Below are 23,677 nucleotides of genomic sequence, written 5' to 3'. Positions count from 1 at the left end.
ACAAAAGTCACCAATATAATAAGATGGTGTTTAAACCAATGTCTATTGAAAATTACTCAGGATTTGGAAGCCAGAATGCTCTTCAGGAGAAGGTGACTGGTAAAAACAACCCAGGAACAGCTGTCGGCAAGGGCGTCAGTGACTAAGGAAAACAGTACACAAAGAAAGACGGGAACGGTGCCCCTACTCTGCAGGACAAATATTCTGATACAATGGAGCCTCTGGGCATCCTAAAACAGAAACCACATCTAACAAGCTAGGGGACATTGCCTAGGAAAATCCAGGCACAGTACAGAAAGAGTGATCTCACGGGTCTCCTTATTTAGAGCAGAATGAACAAAGAGAACAAAAGGCATCCATGTGCAAGAAGCTGCTGACTCTCGGCAAACAGTGGTAATGCTTTGGCACTTTTGGCATCAAATCTAGGACACAGACAGAAAGTAAGGATTAAAGATGAAACCAGAAGCTTATCTGTGAAACACTTTTGTACTAACTTAAATAATGCTACAGACAATTCTTGGGGGGGGGGGGGCGGGGGTAGGGCTCCTGAAAAGGCTTAAGAAGTGTGCTTCCCTCCCAGTGCTCTAACGGGAGACTGCTGGGTCTCACTGTACCTGATAGCCTCTCACAGCAGTCACTTGCTCTAAGACGCCAACACTTCCAAGGAGAGAAACACTGAAAGTACAGATTTTAATTGTCACCACTTTCTAAATAAGCTGCAATATGCAATCCATTTATATTCTGTTCAATTTGTTTCATATGTGCTTTGTGCACTGAAAGTATTCAATAAACATTTCTTAAACTAAAAAAGAGTTTAAAGAATTAAGTAGATGGATAACCACACATATGCCCACCATGGAAGACTATGAGAATACCTAAGAATTTGGAACTTAGAAAAAGTTGGGAGTACAACTATAAATTTATACATATTTTAAATGATAATTCATAATTAAATGTGTGCTATCTGAAAGAATAAGCAGTCTTTATTAGAATTTTTAACTTCTATAACAGGTGAGGCTCATAGTAATTTACCAAAAAGTAATTGCTAAAAGGGTAAACACAAGTAAATAACACCATGTTCCTATGAAATGAGAGCCTTGGGTGGGAAGATGAAGCAGAAGAAAGACTGAGTAGAGTTTTGTTGATTTCAATTTAGTTTTAAAATTAAAAACATATGCCTTAAAGGGAAGTGAACTCTAATTTTTTAAAAGTCAAAGAGATAAAAGTAGAAGTTGTTAGGATGACATGCCATGGGAGAATCAGCATAGACTAACAAGGAATGGGAGGGGCTGGGAATCCAGCTGAGAAGACAAGTGAAGGTGTGAAAAGGTGGGGAGTGAGGAGGTGCGACTATCACTACTTAAAAACAAAGGTTTTCATTTCTACTGCTTTCTGGTTCTGCTAAGCTGTGAGTGACACACTGAGCCTTCTACCCTGTTGTCATCTATCCTCCAAATGTCTCTCCAGTAAAACAATAAAAGTGAAAAACTGGGGGGGGGGGGGGGACATGTGGGAAGACATATGCACACTCTGTATGTAAAACTGTGTCAAAATTGGAAATACAGACTTTATTTCAGTTTAAACTGAACAAAGCATTTTAAATGGAATTTCAAATCATTATTCCTAATGATGCACCAAAGTACCTTCAAGTTCAGATCTGTTTAGATGTTTTAAGAAACCTGTTATACTACCAGACTACTAAGTAGGCTTCATCCCAGAGATGCAGGAATGGTTTAACATATGTAAATTAATAAGTGGAATCCACCAAATAGACAAATTGAAAGGAAAAAACCCATGGTCATCTCATTAAATATAGAAAAGACCTTTGACAAGATCCAACCATTTCATGATAACAGTACTGGAGAGACTAGGGATTGAGGTGACATACCCAATCATGATAAAGGCACCTTACAGCAAGTCTTTAGCCAACATCAATTTAAATGGAGAGAAACACAAGTCTTCTAAAATCAGGAACAATACAAGGTTGTTCACTCTTTCCATAATTATTCAATATGGTACTTGAAATCATATTTTATAATGATTTATTTATTTCTATTTTATGTGCATTGGTGTTTTGGTAGCATCTATCATTTGTGTAATGGTGTAAGATCCCTGCAACTGGAGTTATAGGCAGTTGTGAGCTACCATGTGGGTGCTGGGAATTGAACTGGGGTCTCCTCTGCAACAAGTGCTCTTAACCACTGACCCATCTCTCCAGCCCTAATACTTAAAATCTTAACTAGAGTACTAGAAGACAACTAAAGATGAAGGGTTTGCAAATTGGAAAAGAAAAACTAGAAATATCTTTATTAATGGATGATATGATAATATACATAAGTGAACCTAAAAATTCCATTGACAAACTTATACAGCTGATGACACTTTAAGTATCTGGATACAAGATTAACTCATAAAAATCAGTAGTCTTACAAATGCTGCTATGAACATAGCCAGAACCTGGAAACAACCTAGATGCCCTTCAATGGAAGAATGGATAAAGAAAGTGTGGAATATATACACATTAGAGTACTACTCAGCGTTAAAAAACAATGACATCTTGAACTTTGCATGCAAATGAATGGAAATAGAAAACACTATTCTTAGTGAGGTAACCCAGACCCAAAAAGATGAATTTGGTATGTACTCACTGGATTCTAGACATAAATAAAGAAGCTTCATCTGGCGATGGACGGAGATAGAGACAGAGACCTACATTGGAGCACTGGACTGAGCTCCCAAGGTCCAAATGAGCTGAAGGAGGGAGAACATGAGCAAGGAAGTCAGGGCCACGAAAGGTGCGCCCACCCACTGAGATGGTGGGGCTGATCTAATGGGAGCTCACCAAGGCCAGCTTGACTGGGACTGAATAAGCATGGGTTCAAACTGGACTCTCTGAACGTGGCAGACAATGAAGGCTGATTGATAAGCCAAGGACAATGGCACTGGGTTTTGATCCTACTGCATGTACTGGCTTTGAGGGAGCCTAGTCTGTTTAGATGGGCACCTTCCTGGACCTGGATGGAGGGGGGAGGACCTTGGACGTCCCACAGGGCAGGGAACCCTGACTGCTCTTTGGACTGGAGAGGGTGGGGGAGGGGAGTGGGGAGCGGGGGATGGAAATGGGAGGTGGGGAGGAGGCGGAAATTTTTAATAAAAAAAAATCAGTAGTCTTCCTACATACAAGTGACAAATGGACTGAGAAATAAATCAGGGATAACTGCCTTTCACAAAAGAATCAAATAATGTAAAATAGCTTAGGATAAATTTGATCAATTAAGTGAGAGGTTTCTATGATAAAAAACATTAAAATGTTGAAAAAATAAAATAGATATAAGAAAAAGGAAAACTATCCTAAGCTCATGGATTGGATACTATTATAATAATAATATATAGGATTAATACAGTAAAAATGGTCATTATACCAAAAGCAATTTACAGAACCAATGGAATCTCCATAAAAATTGCATGCAAACGGATGGAAATAGAGAACACTATCCTGAGTGAGGTAACCCAGACCCCAAAAGATGAGTATGGTATGCACTCACTCATTAGTGGATTCTAGCCATAAATGAAGGATATTGAGCCTACAATTCATGATCCTAGAGAAGCTAAATAGGAAGGTGACCTCCCTCCCCCCCAAAAAAACCATGTAGTTATCCTTCTGGATATTGGAAGTAGATAAGATTGCCAGGCAAAAATGGAGAGCTTGGGGGTGGGGGTGGGATGGAGGTAAGGGGAGATGGGGAGAGAGAAGTGAGAAGGGGAGGATGGGGAGAACTTGGGGGAATGGGACATTTGGGATGGAGGAGGAGTGGATATGGGAGCAGGGAAGTATATATCTTAATTAAGGGAGCCATTTTAGGGTTGGCAAGAGACTTGACTCTAGAGGGGTTCCCAGGTGTCCAAGGAGATGTCCCCAGCTTGTTCCTTGAGCAGCTGAGGAGAGGGCGCCTGAACTGGCCCTATACTATAGCCACTCTGATGAATATCTTGCATACCACCATAGAACCTTCATCTGGCGATGGATGGAGATAGAGACAGAGACCTACATTGGAGCACTGGACTGAGCTCCCAAGGTCCAAATGAGAAGCAGAAGGAGAGAGAACATGAGCAAGGAAGTCAGGGCCGCGAGGGGTGCGCCCACCCACTGTGACGGTGGGGCTGATGTAATAGGAACTCACCAAGGGCAGCTGGACTGGGTCTGATGGAGCATGTGATCAAGCCGGACTCTGTGAACGTGGCTAACATGGAGGGCTGACTGAGAAGCAAAGGACAATGGCACTGGGTTTTGATTCTACTCCATGTACTGGCTTTGTGGGAACCTAGTCTGTTTGGTTCCTAGACCTGGATGGAGGGGGGAGGACCTTGGACTTCCCACAGGGCAGGGAACCCTGATTGCTTTTTGGACTGGAGAGGGAGGGGAAGAGGAAATGGGGGGAGGGGAGGGAAATGGGAGGAGGTGAAGGGGTGAAAATTTGTAATAATAATAATAATAATAAGAAGAAGAAGAAGAAGAAAAAATTCCAACACAATTCACAGATTTCAAAAGAACAATTTTCAGCTTCACATAAACACACACAAACACAAAACAGGAAAGTTAAAACAATTATGAATTATGAAAGAATGCTGAAAGTATCACATTCCCTATTTCAAGTTGTATGACAGAGCTATAGTAATAAAAACAACATGTACTGGCAGAAAAACAGACATGTTAATGAATGGAATCAAATTCAAGACCAGGATATAAGTATACACTGTCACTGACATCTGATTTTTCTTATTAAGAAGTAAGACAGAAACACACACTGGAATAAAGACAGGATCTTCAACATATGGCGAAGGTCAAACCAGATGCCTGCATGTAAAAGAATCCAAACAGATCCATATTTATGACCTTGCACAAAACCCAACTTCAAATGGATCAAATACCTCAACATAAAACCAAACACACTGAATAGAAGAGAAAGTAAAAAATAGGTTTGAATTCATTACTACAGGAAAAAGCTTTCTGAACAAAACAGCATTAGCACAGTCACTAAAATCAACAATTAGCAAATAGGACCTCATGAAGCTGAAAAACATCTGTATGACCAAGGACAAGGTCTTTCAAATATAGCTGTAGCCTACAAAATGGGAAAAAGTCTTTACGAACTATACATTTGTAAGAGGGATAAAATCTAAAATTTATAAGGAACTCAAAAAGCAAGACATCAAGAAAACAACCTAGTTTTAAAAATTGGGTACACAGAGACTTAAAAAGAGAATTTTTCAAAGAGGAAACTCAAATGGTTGAGAAACACTTAATGAAATGTTCAACATCCTTAGCTATCAGGGAAATGCAAATCCAAACTACTTTGCCATTTCATCTTACAGCTGTCAGAATGGTTAAGATCAATTAAAGTGACAGCTCATGCTGGCAAAGATGTAGAGTAAGGGGAACATTCATCCACTGCTGGTGGGTGTGCAAACTTGTACAGCCACTATGGAAATCAGTGTGGCAGTTCCTCAGGAAGATGGGAATCTATCTACCTCAAGATCCAGCTACACCACCATTAGGCATATACCCAATGGATGCTTCATCCTACCACCGGGATATTAGCTCAATCATGTTCACTGCTGTTCTATTCAGAGTAGCCAGGAATTGGAAACAACCTAGATGTTCCTCAGCACAATGAAGTCTTACTTAGCCATAAAAAAATTTAATCATGAAATTGGCAGGAATAAACAAATAAAAATCCTGAGTGAGTTATCCTAGACCCCAAAAGACAAATGAAGTATGTATTTGCTTTTATGTATATATTAGCTGTTGAGTCAATGATAACCAAGTTACAACATGTAGAACCCAAAAGGTTAAGTATAGCGTAAGGGTCTAGGGTAGATAGATAGTACTCCTTAGGAGAGGGAAATAAAACAGATAGTTATGGATGCATGGGAGTTCTGAAATAGGAGGAAAAGTAGGAAAGGAAAGAGGAGGCAGGGAAGGGAGAGACAGCTGAAATCAAGATCTACTTGAGGGTACTATGGAAACCTAATACAATAGAAGCATCCTAAAATATATACATCTATTAACCGGATCTAAAGGAAATTGCCAAATAATGAGATGACAAAGTCCCAAATGAACATCTCTTGTAACCAAATGAAGCTTCCAGTACTGGGATTGGGTTACATCTAATTGAGTTGTTGGCCAAAGGGGTCCCATGGGAATTTGACAAACAATCTAGGCTGTTGGCAAGACAGGAGACTGCTTTCCACAAATTGACAGCATGGCCACACTGGTGAAGACAACACCTATAATTCACTAAACATGATAACTACATAGAGCCTTTACTCCTACACTCAAGTGTCTTTGGCACAGGAGGGTATTTTGTATGCTACCAAAAGAGAAGTATAAACACTAAGCCAGATACAAACCCTTTGGTTGACAATAGTGTCCTGTCTGCAAGATATCCTAGTGTAAAGGGGGCACAAAGCTTGTGGGAGTAACTTTGCGAATTTGCGAATTTGATCTGATAGGCAAGTGCACTGGGGAGGCTTGACCCAATGGGTGTGGTCTTCTCAGGGGATGTGACCCAATAAGAACCAGGGCAAGGGATTGCATGCTCTCTTGGATGCTGCATGGCTTGGAGCTTCCCTATAGTCATTTGAGGATGAGGTTACCATTGCAGCAGTAAAGAGCTAGTCACCCAGTGGGAACAATGGAGCAGCTGGTGATACAACTTTGACTCCCCGTTCTATCTTGTAATTATTGTGTGATATTAAAGAAAGGTAACACAATCCCCAGACTTCCCTATTTACTTGGCACCCACCATGGGTCTTGAACCATGACCCTGAGATTAAGAGGGTCAGTCAGTCTACTGACTGAGCTAGCTGGGCAGTGGACCATGCACAGGGCATACTAAGCTGCTGGGGCATGCAGAACTACACCAACTAGAGCAGTAGCCCATACTACCTGGAACACGGCACCCTCCCACCCCCAGTTGCTGCATGAAGGAAACTGATTGTAACCCCTAGATCTGCATAATCTGACTGTGGCCGCCACCAAAGTGAACCCAGAAGGGCTGTTATGATCCGGTGACCAGTTTCATGGAGACTACCATGGGGATCATTGTTGGAGTGGTGTTTGGAATGGCATTCCCCCAGTTGTTTGGCGTGCAGTTGGCTTGTAGTCTGCTCCAGTTCATCATTCTGAGTCTGTGTGCAGTGCAGTCTTTCAAGAACCAGGGAAAAGAGGCCTGCTTTTAAAGGATCTGCCAGTCTCTGGAAGACTCCCACAGAACACTAGAGCACAGCCCATAAAACTCTGCCCTGCTCCTACCACCACTCCCCACAACTGACACTGTTACCAAGTATATGTTCTGCCTTTCAGCCCACATCATGTGTAGTGTCCATCTTGTGAAGCCATGTTATGCCACAGTAACCAACCAATATATGATTTGACAGACAGCCCACTCCATGAAAATAATCCCATACCCAAAACTTCCCTGAACCTAGGATAAAACCAGATACAACTGTTCTAAATAAATAAATACATAAATAAATAAAATGACTACTAATAACATTTTGCTATATATGCAGATCAGTGCTTTGCTCTGCCATCATCAGAGTAGCTTCATCCTGTAGCAGATGGGACAAACACAGAGACCCACAGTCAGGCATTAAACAGAGAATAAGACACCTTGCAACACTCAGTCCTAAATGGGATGTCTCCATCAAATCTCTTCCCTTAGCAATCAGGCAGCCCTTCTGAAGTGGAGGTGGAAAGACAGTAAGTGCTAGATGTGGAGGCAGACACAAGAAAGAAAAATCAACATAGTCAAAGCTCATATGAACTCATGGAGACTGAGGTAACATGCATGGGTCTATATTAGGTCCTTTGCATATATACTATGGCTTCAGTTTAGTGTGTTTATGTGGTTTATGAGTGTGGGAAGAAGTGGCTCTCTGTTTCTTATGCCTTCTCATGAGTCCTACTCCTTCTGTTAGTTTTGTTCAATTCCAATGTGTTAATTTTATTTTATTTATTTTATTATTATCTTATATAATCCTGGATGTTTTCTCATGAGAGACAGGAAGGGGTGGATTTGAGTGGGAGGAGTAGTAGGAAGGAACTGCTAGAGAAGAGGGAGAGGAAACTGTAATCAAGATATATTATTTTAGGGGAAAAACCATCTATTTTCACTAAGAGGAACAAAAACAGCAGCAGTATGGGAAAGCACATATTTCTAAGTTCTGTATGCAGCAATAATAATTTTGTTTTTACCTTAAATGTGAAATGAGAAGGACTGTGGGCCATTGGACAGAGGCACTGTTTTTCCTGCTCCTGAAGTCTGTTTTCTCCCCCTCTACTATTTAAGAAACACACACAGGTTGCTGACAACGCGTGGAGAGCGGCTTGTGTTGTAGTTTTCACTTTCTCGGCTGTGAACAAGTGCATATGTGAGGCTGCTCGTGAATGCACAAGCGTGTACTTTGTCTGCATTAAATAAAATCACAACACGAAGCACATCTCTCCATTCATGTGTGCCTGCAGTCCACCTCAAGGAGACTGAAAATACAAATACAAGCTGCTATTTTGGTGTGATCACATGAATATGGCAGCTTGTGTTTTTTTCCCCCGTAACATTTTAACACTGGGCAGATTGTCTGCATTAACACACACCAAAATCAACTCTGCTTTAAAACTGCTTGTAAAAAACCCCTTCGCCCAGAGAAATTTGTTTTTAATTTAAATAAAAAATAGATTCTAAGGAAACTGTGTAAAATATTCCAACAGTTAGGACATTCTGGGAGTACTTCTGCAGAAAAGGAGTGAAGGCGAAGGTAGACTTCACATTTAAAAGAATAGTAATTAAATAAATTAGTTCTGTAAAATTGTTTAGATAGTACTAATATATGAGGGTTTTCAACAATGGTCTACTTGCTATCAGCACATCAAAATGTAATAGAGAATTACACTTGACCAAAATTTACATAAGTCTCGTAAATTATAAAACTTGAGACTTCTCAAGGGGAGGGAAAACAATGCAAACAGTCAGCATATGCCATTTCCATATGCAATATGAGTAAACCTAAAACATTCATATAATATACTACACAAAATAACAATTATCTATACAGTGCTATTCAACAGAGCCTTCTGCAAAGTTTGAAACACTCTACATAAGTCTGCCCAATAGCTCTTAAGATTTAAATGTGTTTAATGTAAATGAGACTTAATTTTAAAATCTTAGTTGCTGATAATGTGGTTTCTAACAAAGTGACTAATACAAATCTACAGGTTAAAAGAGAATATTGCTATTATTAATGAGATCTCAAAATGACAAAAGATATTTTTTTAAAAATGAGGATACAACGTTTGTTTGGCCTATATATAAGTTATAAATAAAAGCAAGCTATAAAATAAAAATATTCTATCTTGTAGACTCACAGAGGAAATAGAATTATCTAAGATGTTAACAATGACTGAGAATAAAAGAGATCAAAAGTTAAAGATAATGATGAGCAAATCCTAGAAGCTAACAGGTAAACTTTTAAGTATGGCTGAAGTTAAAAGGAAAATACTAACTCAAAGAACTTTAATCATCTACTTTAGGAGACAGAATATATCTAAAGAAAAGATGAGACTATTTGGCAAAGCTCATAGTATGTTAATCTACAAATGGTACTATAGATGTTGTGTATTTTTAGAATAGACCTTGATAGACCAAATAACATATTTCTTTGGCATCTAGTATGAACATGCTATTGCATCCTGAACTTTAAAATTGCTAACATTGGAGCTTTTGAATTAAAACATGGCAATTTTATCCTCCCAGAACAACCCAAACTCTAAATTAGAAATTCTAGAGACTGGATTCCTTGATTTACCTTGTAGCAAGGTTTAGTTTCTGTAATAAAAATTGGGATAGTTACAACTTCATTAGCCTGAGATAAGGAACAATTAATTTGAAATGAATATAAACTTCCTGAAGTAAAAATTAAGTAGTGGCTTATTAAAGATGTTAAAATAATAAAAGAGGAAAATATGTAACACAGTGAATAGCCAGATGAAATAAACCCAACAGTAAAATTACCTTAATTAAGGTCACCCTAGAAGTTTGATCTTATGAGTATTTTTCTTAGAGGTGCATATGTCTTGTAAGATTGAAAAAAATGCTAAAAAGCCTAGTGAAATCAAAGGAACACTGATCATCAATGACTATTTCCATCACTGGCTGTTATTGTGCATCAATCTGGCAATGTATCTTGAGACCAAAACAAAACGAAGAAACAAAACAAAAAAACCCCAGAATAAATCAAAACAAACAAACAACAACAACAATAAAACACTATCAGGGTCTATCCATAAGATCAGAAGTAGACATAGACTAACACCAAAGGTCTTGGACACATGGCTTCTCCTACGGCATTAACTCATTTCATTATAATCTCTTTTTTCTGCTTTCCCTATTAGACTTGAATTTCTTACTGGGTACATGCCATACTTATTTTGGCATCTACCATGCCTGAAAACCCTGGAAATTAATATAAATGTTATAAATGCATATGAGATAGGCTTAAATAAATGTAAGACCTAAGTTAAATAACATGTGAAAGTTACAGGAAAACTGAACAAAATGCAAACTAGGCACTTCAAAAACCAAAACGGAAAGTCCATAAAATATGTCATGGATATGGTGAGTGGCAGGGATTCAACAGCAAGCAGTGGGTAAGTAAAATGCTAGGCATAACCTGATCTTGGAACAACGACAGAAAACAACACTGTGAAGATAATTAGATGTGTGTTGTAGAAGCCGGGAAAATCCATTTCTCTATGGCCATAGACAGTTACAGGTTTTAGATTATAAAGCAGTGGGATTATAAACCTGCTTTGAGAAGAGTGATTGGACTGCGCACATGGATTGGACTGGAGTAGAAAAGGTATCAATAGATCCAATGAGAACAATTAAACAACAACCTTGAGATAGGAGGCTAAAAACTCCAAGCAGAGCAGGAATAATTAAACAGAACTAGTGAGTGAGAAGAAGCCCATAGAGTAACCCGGTTTGTATTTAGAAACTATAAATGTGTATCCTCAATATATTTACACTGTCTTCAATGCTGCATCTTTAGTTTAACTCACTAATATCCTTTTACTCTGAAGACTCAAATTATATTCCAACAGCAGCCCATTAAAAATGGAGACGGTGGGACAGAACTAATGGGAGAACACCAACTCCAGTTGGAATGGGACTGATGGATCATGCGACCAAACCCGTCTCTCTGAATGTGGCCAACAGCGGGGGCTGACTGAGAAGCAAAGGTCAATGGCTCTGGGCTCTGATTCTTCTGCATGGACGGGCTCTGTGGAAGCCTTCTCAGCTTGACCGATCACCTTCCTGGACCTGGGGGGAGTTGGGAAGACATTGGTCTTAGCATAGAGTGGGGAACCCTGATGGCTCCTTGGCCTTGAGAAGGAGGGAGGGGAGGTATGGGTGGAGGGAAGGGGAGGGAAGGGGGAGAAGGAGGGGAGGAGAGAGGGGGGGAGGAGGGGAGGGAGGGGGGAGGAGGAGGGAAGGAGATGGAAATTTTTAAATATAAAAAAAAAATAAACCATGAGGAGAAAAAAAAAAAAAAGAAAAAAAATGGAAACCAATCCATGCAATGTTTGTGTAGGAGCTCACATCTTTTTAGATTCCCTTCTTTAAATTACTTAGTGCTAATAATACCTAACTTCATTTTGTTTCTCTCAACACTCATTTTCAGGGGAAGTTTTGAATTGGATGCTCCCACTGCCTGAAATACTCCTCCACTAGATCTAAAAGGGTGGTCTATGAAGATTCTCTTTTCACATCTCAGTACAAAGTTCTTCTTCACAGAGATGCCTTCTCTAATCACAGTTCTTTTTTTTTTTTTTTTTTTTTTTTTTTTTTTTTTGGTTTTTCGAGACAGGGTTTCCCCATAGTTTCTAGAGCCTGTCCTGGAACTAGCTCTTGTAGACCAGGCTGGCCTCGAACTCACAGAGATCCGCCTGCCTCTGCCTCCCGAGTGCTCTAATCACAGTTCTTATAGCAAATACAACTTGAGCTACTTTCTCTGTACCTACCCACTATTCCACTTTGCTCCTCCAGACCTGTTACCGTCCTTAATAACTCTCCACACTAAAAATAAATCCTGTGATCAGACTTCTTTTATTCTCCAGTGTCCTACAACCCAGTATGTTTTAAAAATCCAAAATTCTTAAATAACAACTTAAGAAAGTATAAATTATCTGAACTGTACTTTTCCCCGTTCCATTGTATTACCAGTAGTTTTATAGATTCAACTGATAATGATGGATTTAGATCACTAGAAGATAGGGGTGGTGATTCATGCTTTTAATCCTAGCATTTGGGAGGTAAAGGCAAGAAGATCATGAGTTCAAGGCCATTGTTGGCTATTTAGTGAATGTAAGGACAACTAGGGCTAAATGTGACCCTGTTTCAAAACCAACCAACCATCACCACCAACAGATGCAATGTGGTAATAATATTCAAGCTATTAGACTTTGATCATTTTGCAATTTGGTAAAACTATTTATCTTCAATAGTGTGTATTCTGCAATTTTTTTCTTGTTCTTCAGTTTTTGTTTTGTTTTCTTTGAGACAGGGTCTTGCTACATAAACCAGGCTGGCCTGGATTTCCCAGACATAGCCCTGTCTCAGCCTCTGTAGTACTGGGATTAAAGGAGTGTGAAATCTTGAATAGAGAAGGTATGGTAACTTCCTCTCATATATAAAGAGACTTCAAGGAAAGCTAGCGAGGAATCGCCCAGACTTCCAGCTATACTTTAAACTGTATACTACTCTAAACAGCTACACTTTAGACTCTCCCACATACCTACCCTGAATCTTGTACTTACCTTCAAATATTCTAGAAGAAAAGGAAAGAAAAAAAGAACAGGAGAAAAATTAACTCTAAATGTATTGATGTACATATCTTACATTCTTTGGGGAAAAGAAAAACAGAAAACAAACAAATAAAAAACAGAACAGCTTGTGTGTGTGTGTGTGTGTGTGTGTGTGTGTTTTCAAGATCTAACAGTTTCTTACGTAGCCAGGAAGAAATATTTGAGCTATAAGCAAAATGATGAACAAGCTCTTCTTACTTGGGGTGTTTATAGGAATTCATACTCCTCTCTTATTTTATATTTTTGATCACTCTGGAACACTATGGTTTCTGAATGTGTGATTCTAGGCAGGTGCCATGATCCATCCACTTCCATTACGATTTACAGAAAGTTGAATTCAAATCCCTCCTCTGAGACAGAAGAGCACTGATACTTTTAAAATCAGACACCGTTACTATTTTGGCTAGTAACATGCAATTCTGTTTTATTACCAGGAGGTCTGTTTTTCAGACAAAGATTAACAAAGTTGTATGGTCAATAAGGAAATCCCTTTGTTTTCCATGTGCCTCATATGTGCCAATACAAAGGTGCTTTAGCTCCTGAAAATCGGCACGAAGGAGACCAGGAACTAACCTCTGAGAAGAACTTATTTTAAAAAATGGGTGACTCCTGAACTAACTGGGAGAGGTAAGATCATTAAAATGATTCTCACTTCACACATTAACTGCAGTATAGTTGATCTCAACTCCTGATTCTTTTGAATATTGTCGTTTTTAAGCATTTATTCTACATATTGAATAGTGTAGGTAATTTGGTGGTAGTTCAAGTCATCTGATTCTCTGTTGTTCTGGGATAAAAAAGAATGATTTGAGTGCTAGAAAGCTAGAGGCCTGACACTGTCAGAGACAGAATTACAATGGAAGACACTGGAAAAGTTGCAGAAGGTTAAGTATTTCTAATGTACTCTCTTGAAGGTTTGCAGCTCCAATGATTAACTTTACTAGCTAAAACACTACTCTATTTTGCATGCATGTTGAGTGTCCCTAATTAAAAATCCAAAACCCAAAATTTTGAGGGTTTTGAATCAATATTCAAAAAGTTTTGAATTCTGAAACATTTAGGATTTGGAATGTTTAGAGTAAGGATTACTAACTGGCAAGTTCTAAATAGACAGTCAAAATATAACATACTCTGCTCCCAAGAAATTCTGGCAAAAGAACAATAAACCTTAAGGGATTGATCCATACAAACTTTGGGAGGTAATTACTATTATCCCCATTCACAGAAAAGGACAAGGAGAGATAGACGATATTGAGAGTACTTCCCAAGAGATAGTGCAGAGAGATGAGGCTGGTTTGTAACAGTGATAGAACATTTACTGTGCCAAAAGAAGTGTTTATCATATGAGTGCCAGATAGACTACCAGAACAGGTTATTCACACACCTTAATAGCACCCAGAGGAAAGCAAGAAGGATAACCACAGTAAAAAGGAAGGAGGAGGATACAGAGTAATTTTGCTAGAAGGCAATTCACATATATACACAGAGATAAGCTGTCCAAGTATTATCAATATAAATAACCACATAATACAATCCTTTTAGAATAATGTGAACTATCAGAAATTGATAAAGTTACCATTCTTTGGTCGATATTCACTTTATTTTGAATATTTTGAAATCTTTAAGAAAAAAATTTGTGGAATCAAAATTTATTTAGAAAAACAACTTTGCATTAAGTAAGAAAACAATGAAGACAATTTAGGGCTCTCTATGGATCTCACACTGTGGTGAACTGGAGAGAAGTAACACCATTCTAAATCAGTGGACAAACACAGCTCTACCTACGTTCTCTTGACATCCTGCTCAATCATGGACCGCAATTCTTTATCCTGGAAGAACTTGTTCCAAAGGCTCTGGAAAATGAGAATAACCTAATTAGAACAATCTCACACTGTGTGACTTTTATGACTTCAATTTAATAATTTAAGTGATTGAATTTATTATTCTCTAAGCTGTCACTTTAGATTTCTGAGATAGGAAACCTGGCAGAAATAATTTCTATTAAAATTTGCTCTAATTCAAAAGCTTACTTTTTTTTCAATTTTCCTTACTGTATACATTTTTGAAGGTTCTATCATCTCTGTAGGATGAAGGGCACTTCCACTGCTGTTTTCTTCCCTAAGAGGCATTTACATTTTCAAAAAGTAAACTTGGGGAAAGTCTAAAAATTTCTTACTGATGGGCCTAAGGTGGCACACAACTTTAATCCTTCAACTCTAGAGGCAGAGCCAGCCGTGCTCTGTGAGTCTGAGGGACAGCCTATCAAGCTCCATTCTAGTCAAAGCCAAGTAGTAGGACCCTCTCTCAACAAAACAAAGGAACAAGTCCAACCATCTAAAAATTATATAATAGCTTATGATGATATAGCAAAGTTTACATCAGAAAATTACTAATATCTATAAAATGAGGATTTTTTTTTCTCAGCTACATACACAGGTGCAGAGCAGCAACAAGTGAGAAAGTTATAGTCTCTGTGAAGTAGTAACTGCTACACCAGGATATTAGCTTCTCCGCAGTCACTACAAGTAGTTGCTTTCTTCCAGGGATAGTCCTGCCAAGTGTGTACTTCTAAGATGTTCCTTAGTTTCTTTTTCTCCACTAAAAAACTGATGCCTCCTTCCTCATTACTTTAGAGTTAGCTCTTATGAGACCCCTTGCACTTATAACACACACTCATGCATGCAGACACGCACCAACACCCCAGCCCTTACATGTCTCAGGGATTGAACCCACGTGATCAGGCCTGGAAACAAGTACCTGAAAATTTAATTTTGAACATGAAAAATTCTTAGACTGTGGACACAAACCTATAATTAGCAGTTAATTATTCAGACTGAAAGTTAGTCAGGGACAAATAGACAATCCATTTATTTCCCTATGTTCTAATGGATTGATGTTTTTAATTAAATTAGCCAAATTCTGGCAAATTTTCCACCAAGGAAAACAGAGTCCAAGAAAACAGGTAGCCGTTTTTACACTGAAACACAGTTTGTATTAATGACAATATGGTTAACGTCAAAATCAAGTATATAAATTTATAATAATAATGAAACATATTTTGGAAGATAACAGCCAACCTAAAATTGGCATTTACTTCTCAAAATAGAGCATTCCTACATTTAAAAAGCAAGAAATAATTTATAGTTCAGTGGATAAGTCCAGAGAAATTGCTATGGGGTAGATCTTGACAGTTCCTACAGGCCGCTGTATTGACAGCTTAGTGTCTTAGCACTATTGGGAGGTGGCAGAACCTCTGAGAGTTGAGCCCACAGGTGCTGAGTAGATGCCTCAGCAGATAAGATGCAAGCATGAGAACCTGAGCTTGAATTCTCAGCGTCCACATACAAAGCTGAGCATGGCTTTCTGTGGCTCTAACTCCAGCAGTGGGGAGCAGAGACAGGTGGATCCCAGTTAGCTAGTCTAGCCCAAAGCAAGCAGGAGTTTTAGTGAGACCTGGTCTCAAGGGAACAAGGCAAAGAATGGTAGAGTAGGATACCATGTCCACCTCTGGCCTCTACAGGTGTGCATATATACATGCGACACACACACACACACACACACACACACACACACACACACATCAGGATTTAGGTAGTTCAGCATTTAGAATAATGAAAATACAGCATGAAATACATTGTTTGCATGGGAATTTTCAGATAAGATACCCTTAACCTACGCAGATGACATAAATCATTAAAGCATGATTTTCACAATCAAAAGGTTGGAACAAGAATAGAGAAAGGCTCGGTAGTTTAGAGCCCTGGTTGCTCTTGCAGAGGACTTGGTTTGGTTGTCAGCAACCAGATGGTGGCTCAAAACCACCCATAACTCCAGTCTCAGGAGATCTACTTGGCTCCTTTGGCTTTCAAAGGCACCAGACACACAAATGTTACACAGACATATATGTAGGCAAAACATTCATACAAATAATGTCATAATTGAAAAAATAAACATAATAAAAAGGAACATTACTCCTTCATCTTGTGAAAGGGGATTGTTGATCATCAGATCCTGTTGGCCAACAGCTTTCCTTGGATTAGTGATATGCTAGTAAAGAAAGAGACATATAGAAAGATCAGAGGCTGGTGAACTTTAAATGAAGCATATGAAAATAACTGCATCAGTCACATTTACTCTTTACTTACTGTCTCTTTAATGCTGCTATACCATGCTCTCAGTTCTTTAGTTCTACTTATCCATTGGCTTTTGTCTTGAGGAAGAACACAAAGAAAGAGCTATTGGGGGAGAGAAAAAGAGATAACTTTATAAAAAGTAAAACCTACTATGTATGAAAACCAGGCTAAATAAAATTGCTTGAAAATATAAAGAAACACCCCATTCGTGACATGTTCCAACCAATATAACCATTTCAATTCCCAATAACATGCTCATGGATATATTAAAAATAGTAGAACAGTCAAAAATAAATAATCAATGGTTAAAAAATAATTAAAAAGTTAAACCACAAAATAGATTTAAGCTTTTTTCAAGACTTATTCTAAAAAGGGAGGAACACAAACGGAACTGGTAGAAAGCTACTGCAGGTAACCCCTGTAAGCGACCCCTAGGTCTGCATGACACAGAGGGCACCACATGAGGCTGCTAGCACAACTAGCAGTCAGCTTATCAAAATAACATTCTTAAAATGACAAATTTTATTTAATACATTAATAAAATGAATCCAGTCTTAAGTCTAATTTTAGTAAATGAAATATACTTAAAGTTAAACAAGAGGGAGTGAGGGTGGGGCACAAATATTTGAATACCAATTTTCTAGCAGCAGGTCTCTTGTCTGCCTCTTAAGAAAGAAAAATGCATTTTCATTATTAAATCTAAATTATTAAATCTAGAGCCATATAATACATCATGTATTTCTTATTATTTTGATTTGCACAGACTTTATGTGCTCAATTTATGCAGACAGTACTAAAATACTGATAGAGGTCATTTAAAAAGTAAGTCTACACTCAAATTCATTCATTTTAGAGAACAAAAAGGGCTAAGTTTTCAAAGCAATTAAAAAGATGACTACAGATTATATTACCACTTTGGTCACCAATGCCCCTTCTCTCTGAAGGAGAATGACCCAGTTTCCTTCTGCTCTCCTGCTTGCCCTCCATTTACATTTCTAAGAAAAGAATGTCAAGTCTTTTCCAGGTGCTCTTTAGTGAGACAAAAGGAGGATGACTAATGATAGCAGCTCAGATAATAGGGACTTCAAGTTTACCCACTTCATTTCTCATGCCCAACTTCAAGAAAATCTAAAAAAGCCTCCTCCATGTAATTTAACAGTACTGCTCTGAAATGTTCACCATTAAAAGAAGAGAAAAGAGTTACTTCAGTGATCTCTGTGTGGTAATCTTCCAGGGCATAGTTAATGTGCAGATACACTTCCACCACCAACTGTAAATAAATATTTCCTTCTTACCTTCCAGCAGATGCTGCGGAACCTGCTGCTTCTCAGCTGCCCATTAATCCCCTTCTGTCTTATTGTTGCCAAGTAATTGTTGTTTACAAATAGTTCTTCCCATTCTTTCCTGTAGGAAAGAAACCAGATCAGTGGTGTCCTTCTGTTAAAATCCTTCTACAAGAGGAGTGCTAAATGAAACTAATTTTAAATAGCCTAAGAAATTTAACTTCTAGAATGCATATATTTAGTGGTGTTCTGTGTCTGAACGAATGGCTGTCTTCTTGGACACAGTTCTTCTGTAGATTTAATGAATATGTAGATCGCTATAATTATCCTAGCTTCTGAAATTTGTAATGTCTATGGAGGCTATTCCATTTCCTCGAAAACACTGGTAGTATAGTGCAGTGAATAAATAAGAAAAATGACTCTTTATAAAAATATATGACTTATTTATATATTAACAAAATTACATAACAAAGAAATGGCATGTTGGTTGCAATGACTTCTCACATGAAGGAACTCTTTGAGCAACTCTGATTTGTTTCTCGCTAGGCTGGACAGCTAAATACAACAGAACAACCCCTTTTCAACAGTTCATGTTTCCTACTTAAATCTCCACAGCATCTCATTACACCATCAGTGGGAAAATGTTAACAGGTGCAGAGAAATTCAAGGCAACATAAAAACTGTTAAAGGCAAGCTTGAATACCTTGTAGTACCTGCGGCTGAGTAGATAAACAATTGAAATATGCCTCATAGGCATACAGGCACCAGGGGCCCACACCTGTGCCTCATTAATATACAAGTAAATCTGCTCTACTGGGAAACAATTGGAAATTAATTGTCCCAAACCATTAACTGAGGTTGACTAAAGAAATTAGAACGACATTCCCAGCATCTTGCACCAAATTAAACGATAAGAGTCATTTGTCAACAGTTGAGGCTACTGAGATTTGCTTCATGAAATTACCCTTACATTCCAAATACTACAATAAAATTTACTTAAGATGCAAAATTCAGTATCAAAATCAAAATCCCAGGTGCAATCTCTGAAGGAAGATACCCTAAAGAAGAAAGCTACTGAAACCGCAAAAACACAAGGCCATCAGTGGCCGGATTCCATGTATGTTGAGAAAGGACAAAATAATAATATCTACCTTAAAAAATGTTATAAGGACTGGGTATCTCCATGGCATAGGCATTTCAGTCTCCACTTAGGGCAAACTTATTTTTACAAGTGCCACAATGGCTGCTGGCCACATGAACTCAGAGAAGCTGTGGTGACCTACACAAGGCTTTGTAGAGATCAACTTTGTTTAAAATTCCAACAAGGAGTCCAGAGGAACTCCTGAGGCACCCAAGCATACCTGAGGAGCTTTGGCAGTTAATGAGTGCTTGGGAGAAGTTTGATGGCTACTCTTGGTGGTCAACTTGACTACACCTGGAATTAGTTGAAACTCAAAAGCAGAGAGCACACCAGTCAAGGACTTTTTATTCAAATAAGCAAAAATCCACACAGCTTTAATACAGACCTTTTGAGGTGGGAAGATATATATATGGATACACATATATACACAGAGAGAGAGGGGGGAAGGAGGGAGGGAGGGGGGAGGGAGTGAGGGAGAGAGGGAGTGAAGGAGGGAGGAAGAAAGAGAGAGGGAAGAGAGAATCTGTAAATTCTGTTACTCTGGAGAACCTTGACTAGTACAAAGCCATGGGTTGATTACCCATGCCCCAGTGGATAAATCTAGGCCCATATATGCAGCACTAAATGGACTCAGTGTGTTAAATAATTAGTCTTTTCAATTCCAGTAAGTTCTACACATACACTCATATTATGTTTTTATGAATTTCTCAGTAATATTCAAAGATAAGATAAAGAAGCACATTACAGAGATCTGTCTCAGTTTGTGAACAAAATGAACAGAGTTCAAATGTATTCTGAATCCCAAATTAATTTGTAAAACAAACAAAAACAAGTATTCTCATGGCCTAAAATCCATCAATAATTCTGGATAGGAAAAAGAAGTATGAACTAGTGACTTCCAGTCTCTGGCTAGACTGCCATCCCATCAAGTAAAGTAGGCTTCTAAGGTAGTAGTAGGCTTCTGTGCCCCTTATGTAATAAGCACAGTTATTAGGTGTGATGAGTGCCTTGAATTGACCCTGTGCCTTGACTGGCACAAAGGAAAGGAGCCTGGGGCAAAGAAATTTGAGTATCTCTAAAATCTGCAATCATTTAAACTTACTCATAGATATAGTTTAATTAAGGTGTAACACTGCAAATTGATGAAATCGCTAATGACAGAGGCACACAAAGGCCACAAGGTAATATACTGTCTCTTCTATGGAATAGTATTTGACCAATAAAGTGATAAAAAGCAATACTCACACAGGGTCTACTAACTGCTTAGCATTCACAGAGACACAATGGGTTCTGAAGTTAGGGGAGTGAACAGACAAATCTTTAAACCACTGATGGTAAGATAAACAAAGCTCTTGGGTTGAAGAAATGGTTTTATTATAATTAAAACTAAAGACTTAAAATAATTAAAATCACAGCTACAAGAATTGATCTATCTGAAGTTAAAGAGACTACAAAGGGCAGGAGGAGATGAGCCAAAATAAAATTTTTAGTGAGCATAAATATAAATGGTAGAACTAACTGATCAAGAACTTTGGGGAAAATAATATGAAATACTAAGGACTTGGTGGTAGAGATTCTTAATTATTTAGCATAAATAGATAAAAATTAGTGAGCAAATTTTGTCCTATATTATATATAAGATATACAGGGTAGTAGTGGGCAGATCTGAACTGCAAAAACCTGTCAATAAATGCCACCAAACGATAAAAAGTTCATTGCAATATTGCAAGTTCATTGCAAGACAAAAACCCTTTTTGGTTTGCTTGTTTTTGTTTTTCCTGACAGGGTTTCTCTATGTAGCTCACACTGGCTATCCTAGAACTCACAAACTCACAGAGATTCACCTGCTTTTGTCTACTGAGTGCTGAGATTAAAGGCATGTATCACCACCACCTACACAATAAAGTTTCACCCCTATAGAAGCCAGTTTCTTTAATTATGTGTCTTTAACTACTCTTTTCAAATGAGGAAACAAATATTTAGAAAAACTACTCACAAGAGAAAAAGCAAATCAATGTAAATTAGGAAAAGTACCTTTAAGAATAAGTGAACTAAAGACACAGAATGATTCAGACAGCACAAAGAAAATGATCTGTCAATCAAGCAGGACAGAAATGGGATCTTATGCTTTCTCCTCAGATGTGAGTTATTATTCCATTTAAAGGCAGAAGGTAAGTTGTCAACAGTCCAAGCAAGAAGATGTGGAATGACCACAGTGAAGAATGATCTGGTACATTTAAACATTTAAGAATTCTTTACTTTTTTACTTTTTAAAGACTTCATATATGAGTAATGTATTTACAGATTTCCCTACTCCCCTTCTTCCCTCCAATCCCTCCCACATATCCTCAACTCCCTCTCAAAGTCATGGGTTTCTTTTCATTAGTATTACTGTTTTATATACATATAAACTAATACAGAGATTAATACTAATACTAAGTCTGTTTGGTTAGTATTGCTAGTATGCTAGTATGATTTATTTAAGGCTGATCATGTGGTACTGGATATATTTAGGTGGGCTCCTCTTTAGGGAAGACATTTTCCCTCCTCAGCAGTCATTAATTGCCTGTAGCTATTCACCTACCAGTAGGGTTTTGGGTGACAGACTCCATTCAGCCTGGCAGACCAACTAGTGGTATCATTGTTTACATGTTATTCAGGCAATCGTATCATTTAAGTTCATGGCTGAAGCTCAGACATGATCTTTCAACAGGTATCCTGGTACTCTGGCTCTTACAGTCTTTAGGTACTCTTTTCTATGATGCTCCTTGAACTTCGGGGGTAGAGACCTTGATCTTTAGCTACCCCTTTGAAAAAAGCACTAATTAGTGCCACCAAGTGGCAGCATTAGATCCCTGAAAACAATCAGCACTAAAACACTGATTAGCAGTGGTTGTCTTTTTAATTTGATAGTGCTGATAAGTACTTGGAATTACACAGGTGCTCCTCAAGGAGACCACTGTGAGTGAATAAAACTTGCCAAGGATGTAGTGACTGTTCCTTAAAAAACTCCAAATCCAAAGCAGCAAAACAGCAAAATTTTGCAACAGTAACTGATGACTTCCCTTTAATAAGACTTAGTTCTATAGTTAACCTTCTGCAACGGTTTGTTTTGATTTTTGTTTCTAACATGGAAATCAGCTTGCTTTGTTTTGACAGAGCATCTTACTGTGTAGTCCTGACTAGCCTGAAACTCCCCATGTAGATCAGGCTGGCCTTAAACTCAGAGATCCACCTACCTTTGCCTCTTGAGTACTGGAATTGAAGGTATGTGTCACAACACCTAAATCTAGGAAATTATTATGAATACTCAATGAATGAACAGAGCTATTGATTATAAAGTTATCATCTATTTTCAATTATATATTTTAATGCATTTTCCAATATTTATATTATAAAACCTTTTAAAATTTTTCATACATATTTAGGTCATATTTTCCCCTTCCTCAACTCCTCCCTTACACACCCTCTCTGCTCCCCATTTCATTCTCTTTCTCTCTCTTAAAAAAGTCGAAGTTCAAAGTAAAACAGAGAGACAGAGAGAGAGAGAGAGAGAGAGAGAGAGAGAAGAGAGAGAGAGAGAATACAAAAAAGAGGAGAAAAGTCAGTTCTGCATCAGATTGTGTAGAAGCATAATTAATATACCCAGTATCACTCCATTTTTCCCCTCTCAAGCAGGTATTAATTGCAAATAACTTCTTATTTGAACTTTTACAGTTCTTTTGCACACTTTTGTAGTTTCTAATTGGTGTCTTCTAAATCTATTGTTTGTTAATTTGTCACTGTAGTGATGCATAATTATGTGCCAAATTTAGAGAGGAAAATTTTAATAAGTGATCTAGATTATGGTAAACTACAGGATACATCCATATTCTATAGACAGAGTGTATTACATATGGTAATTTCTACCCAAATTTTGGATATCATCTGGAAGTGAACAGTGTCCCTATAGCAGTGATATTAAAAAACTCAAATAGCATTCAATAAAATAAAAAAGAGGTGGGTGAACAAAATTCAAACAACTATAGTAAGGGGAGTCTACAAAATACAGAGTATGGTATTGGAAATCTTTACTATTTGGAGTTCTATGCAGAGTTGTTTTGGTCTTTAATGACCCCGGAACTGCTCAGTAGGTAAGAAGAGAAGGGTTATCACTGTGAAAAACGCAAGCAACACAAAGTGGGAAAAAAAT

The 23,677-nt window shown here is 38.0% G+C and overlaps 1 protein-coding gene across 4 annotated transcripts in view; it reads right to left on the bottom strand.

Moving 5' to 3' along the window:
- Tbc1d5 (TBC1 domain family member 5) overlaps positions 1–23,677 on the bottom strand; it is a 466,882-nt gene that overhangs the window by 198,777 nt on the left and 244,428 nt on the right. For all 4 annotated transcript variants that reach the window (XM_038341979.1, XM_038341980.1, XM_038341981.1 and 1 more), the window contains 4 exons: positions 18,357–18,465; positions 17,074–17,163; positions 16,901–16,975; positions 14,714–14,781 (listed from right to left, as the gene is read on the bottom strand). In XM_038341979.1, the coding sequence (XP_038197907.1) occupies positions 14,714–14,781; positions 16,901–16,975; positions 17,074–17,163; positions 18,357–18,465 (342 nt within the window). The remainder of the gene's footprint in view (positions 1–14,713; positions 14,782–16,900; positions 16,976–17,073; positions 17,164–18,356; positions 18,466–23,677) is intronic.

Source organism: Arvicola amphibius, chromosome 9, assembly GCF_903992535.2.
Source record: "Arvicola amphibius chromosome 9, mArvAmp1.2, whole genome shotgun sequence".
Classification (NCBI taxonomy): Eukaryota; Metazoa; Chordata; class Mammalia; order Rodentia; family Cricetidae; genus Arvicola; species Arvicola amphibius.
Note: the sequence above shows the minus strand (reverse complement) of the source record. Positions and strands in the feature narration are given on the sequence as shown.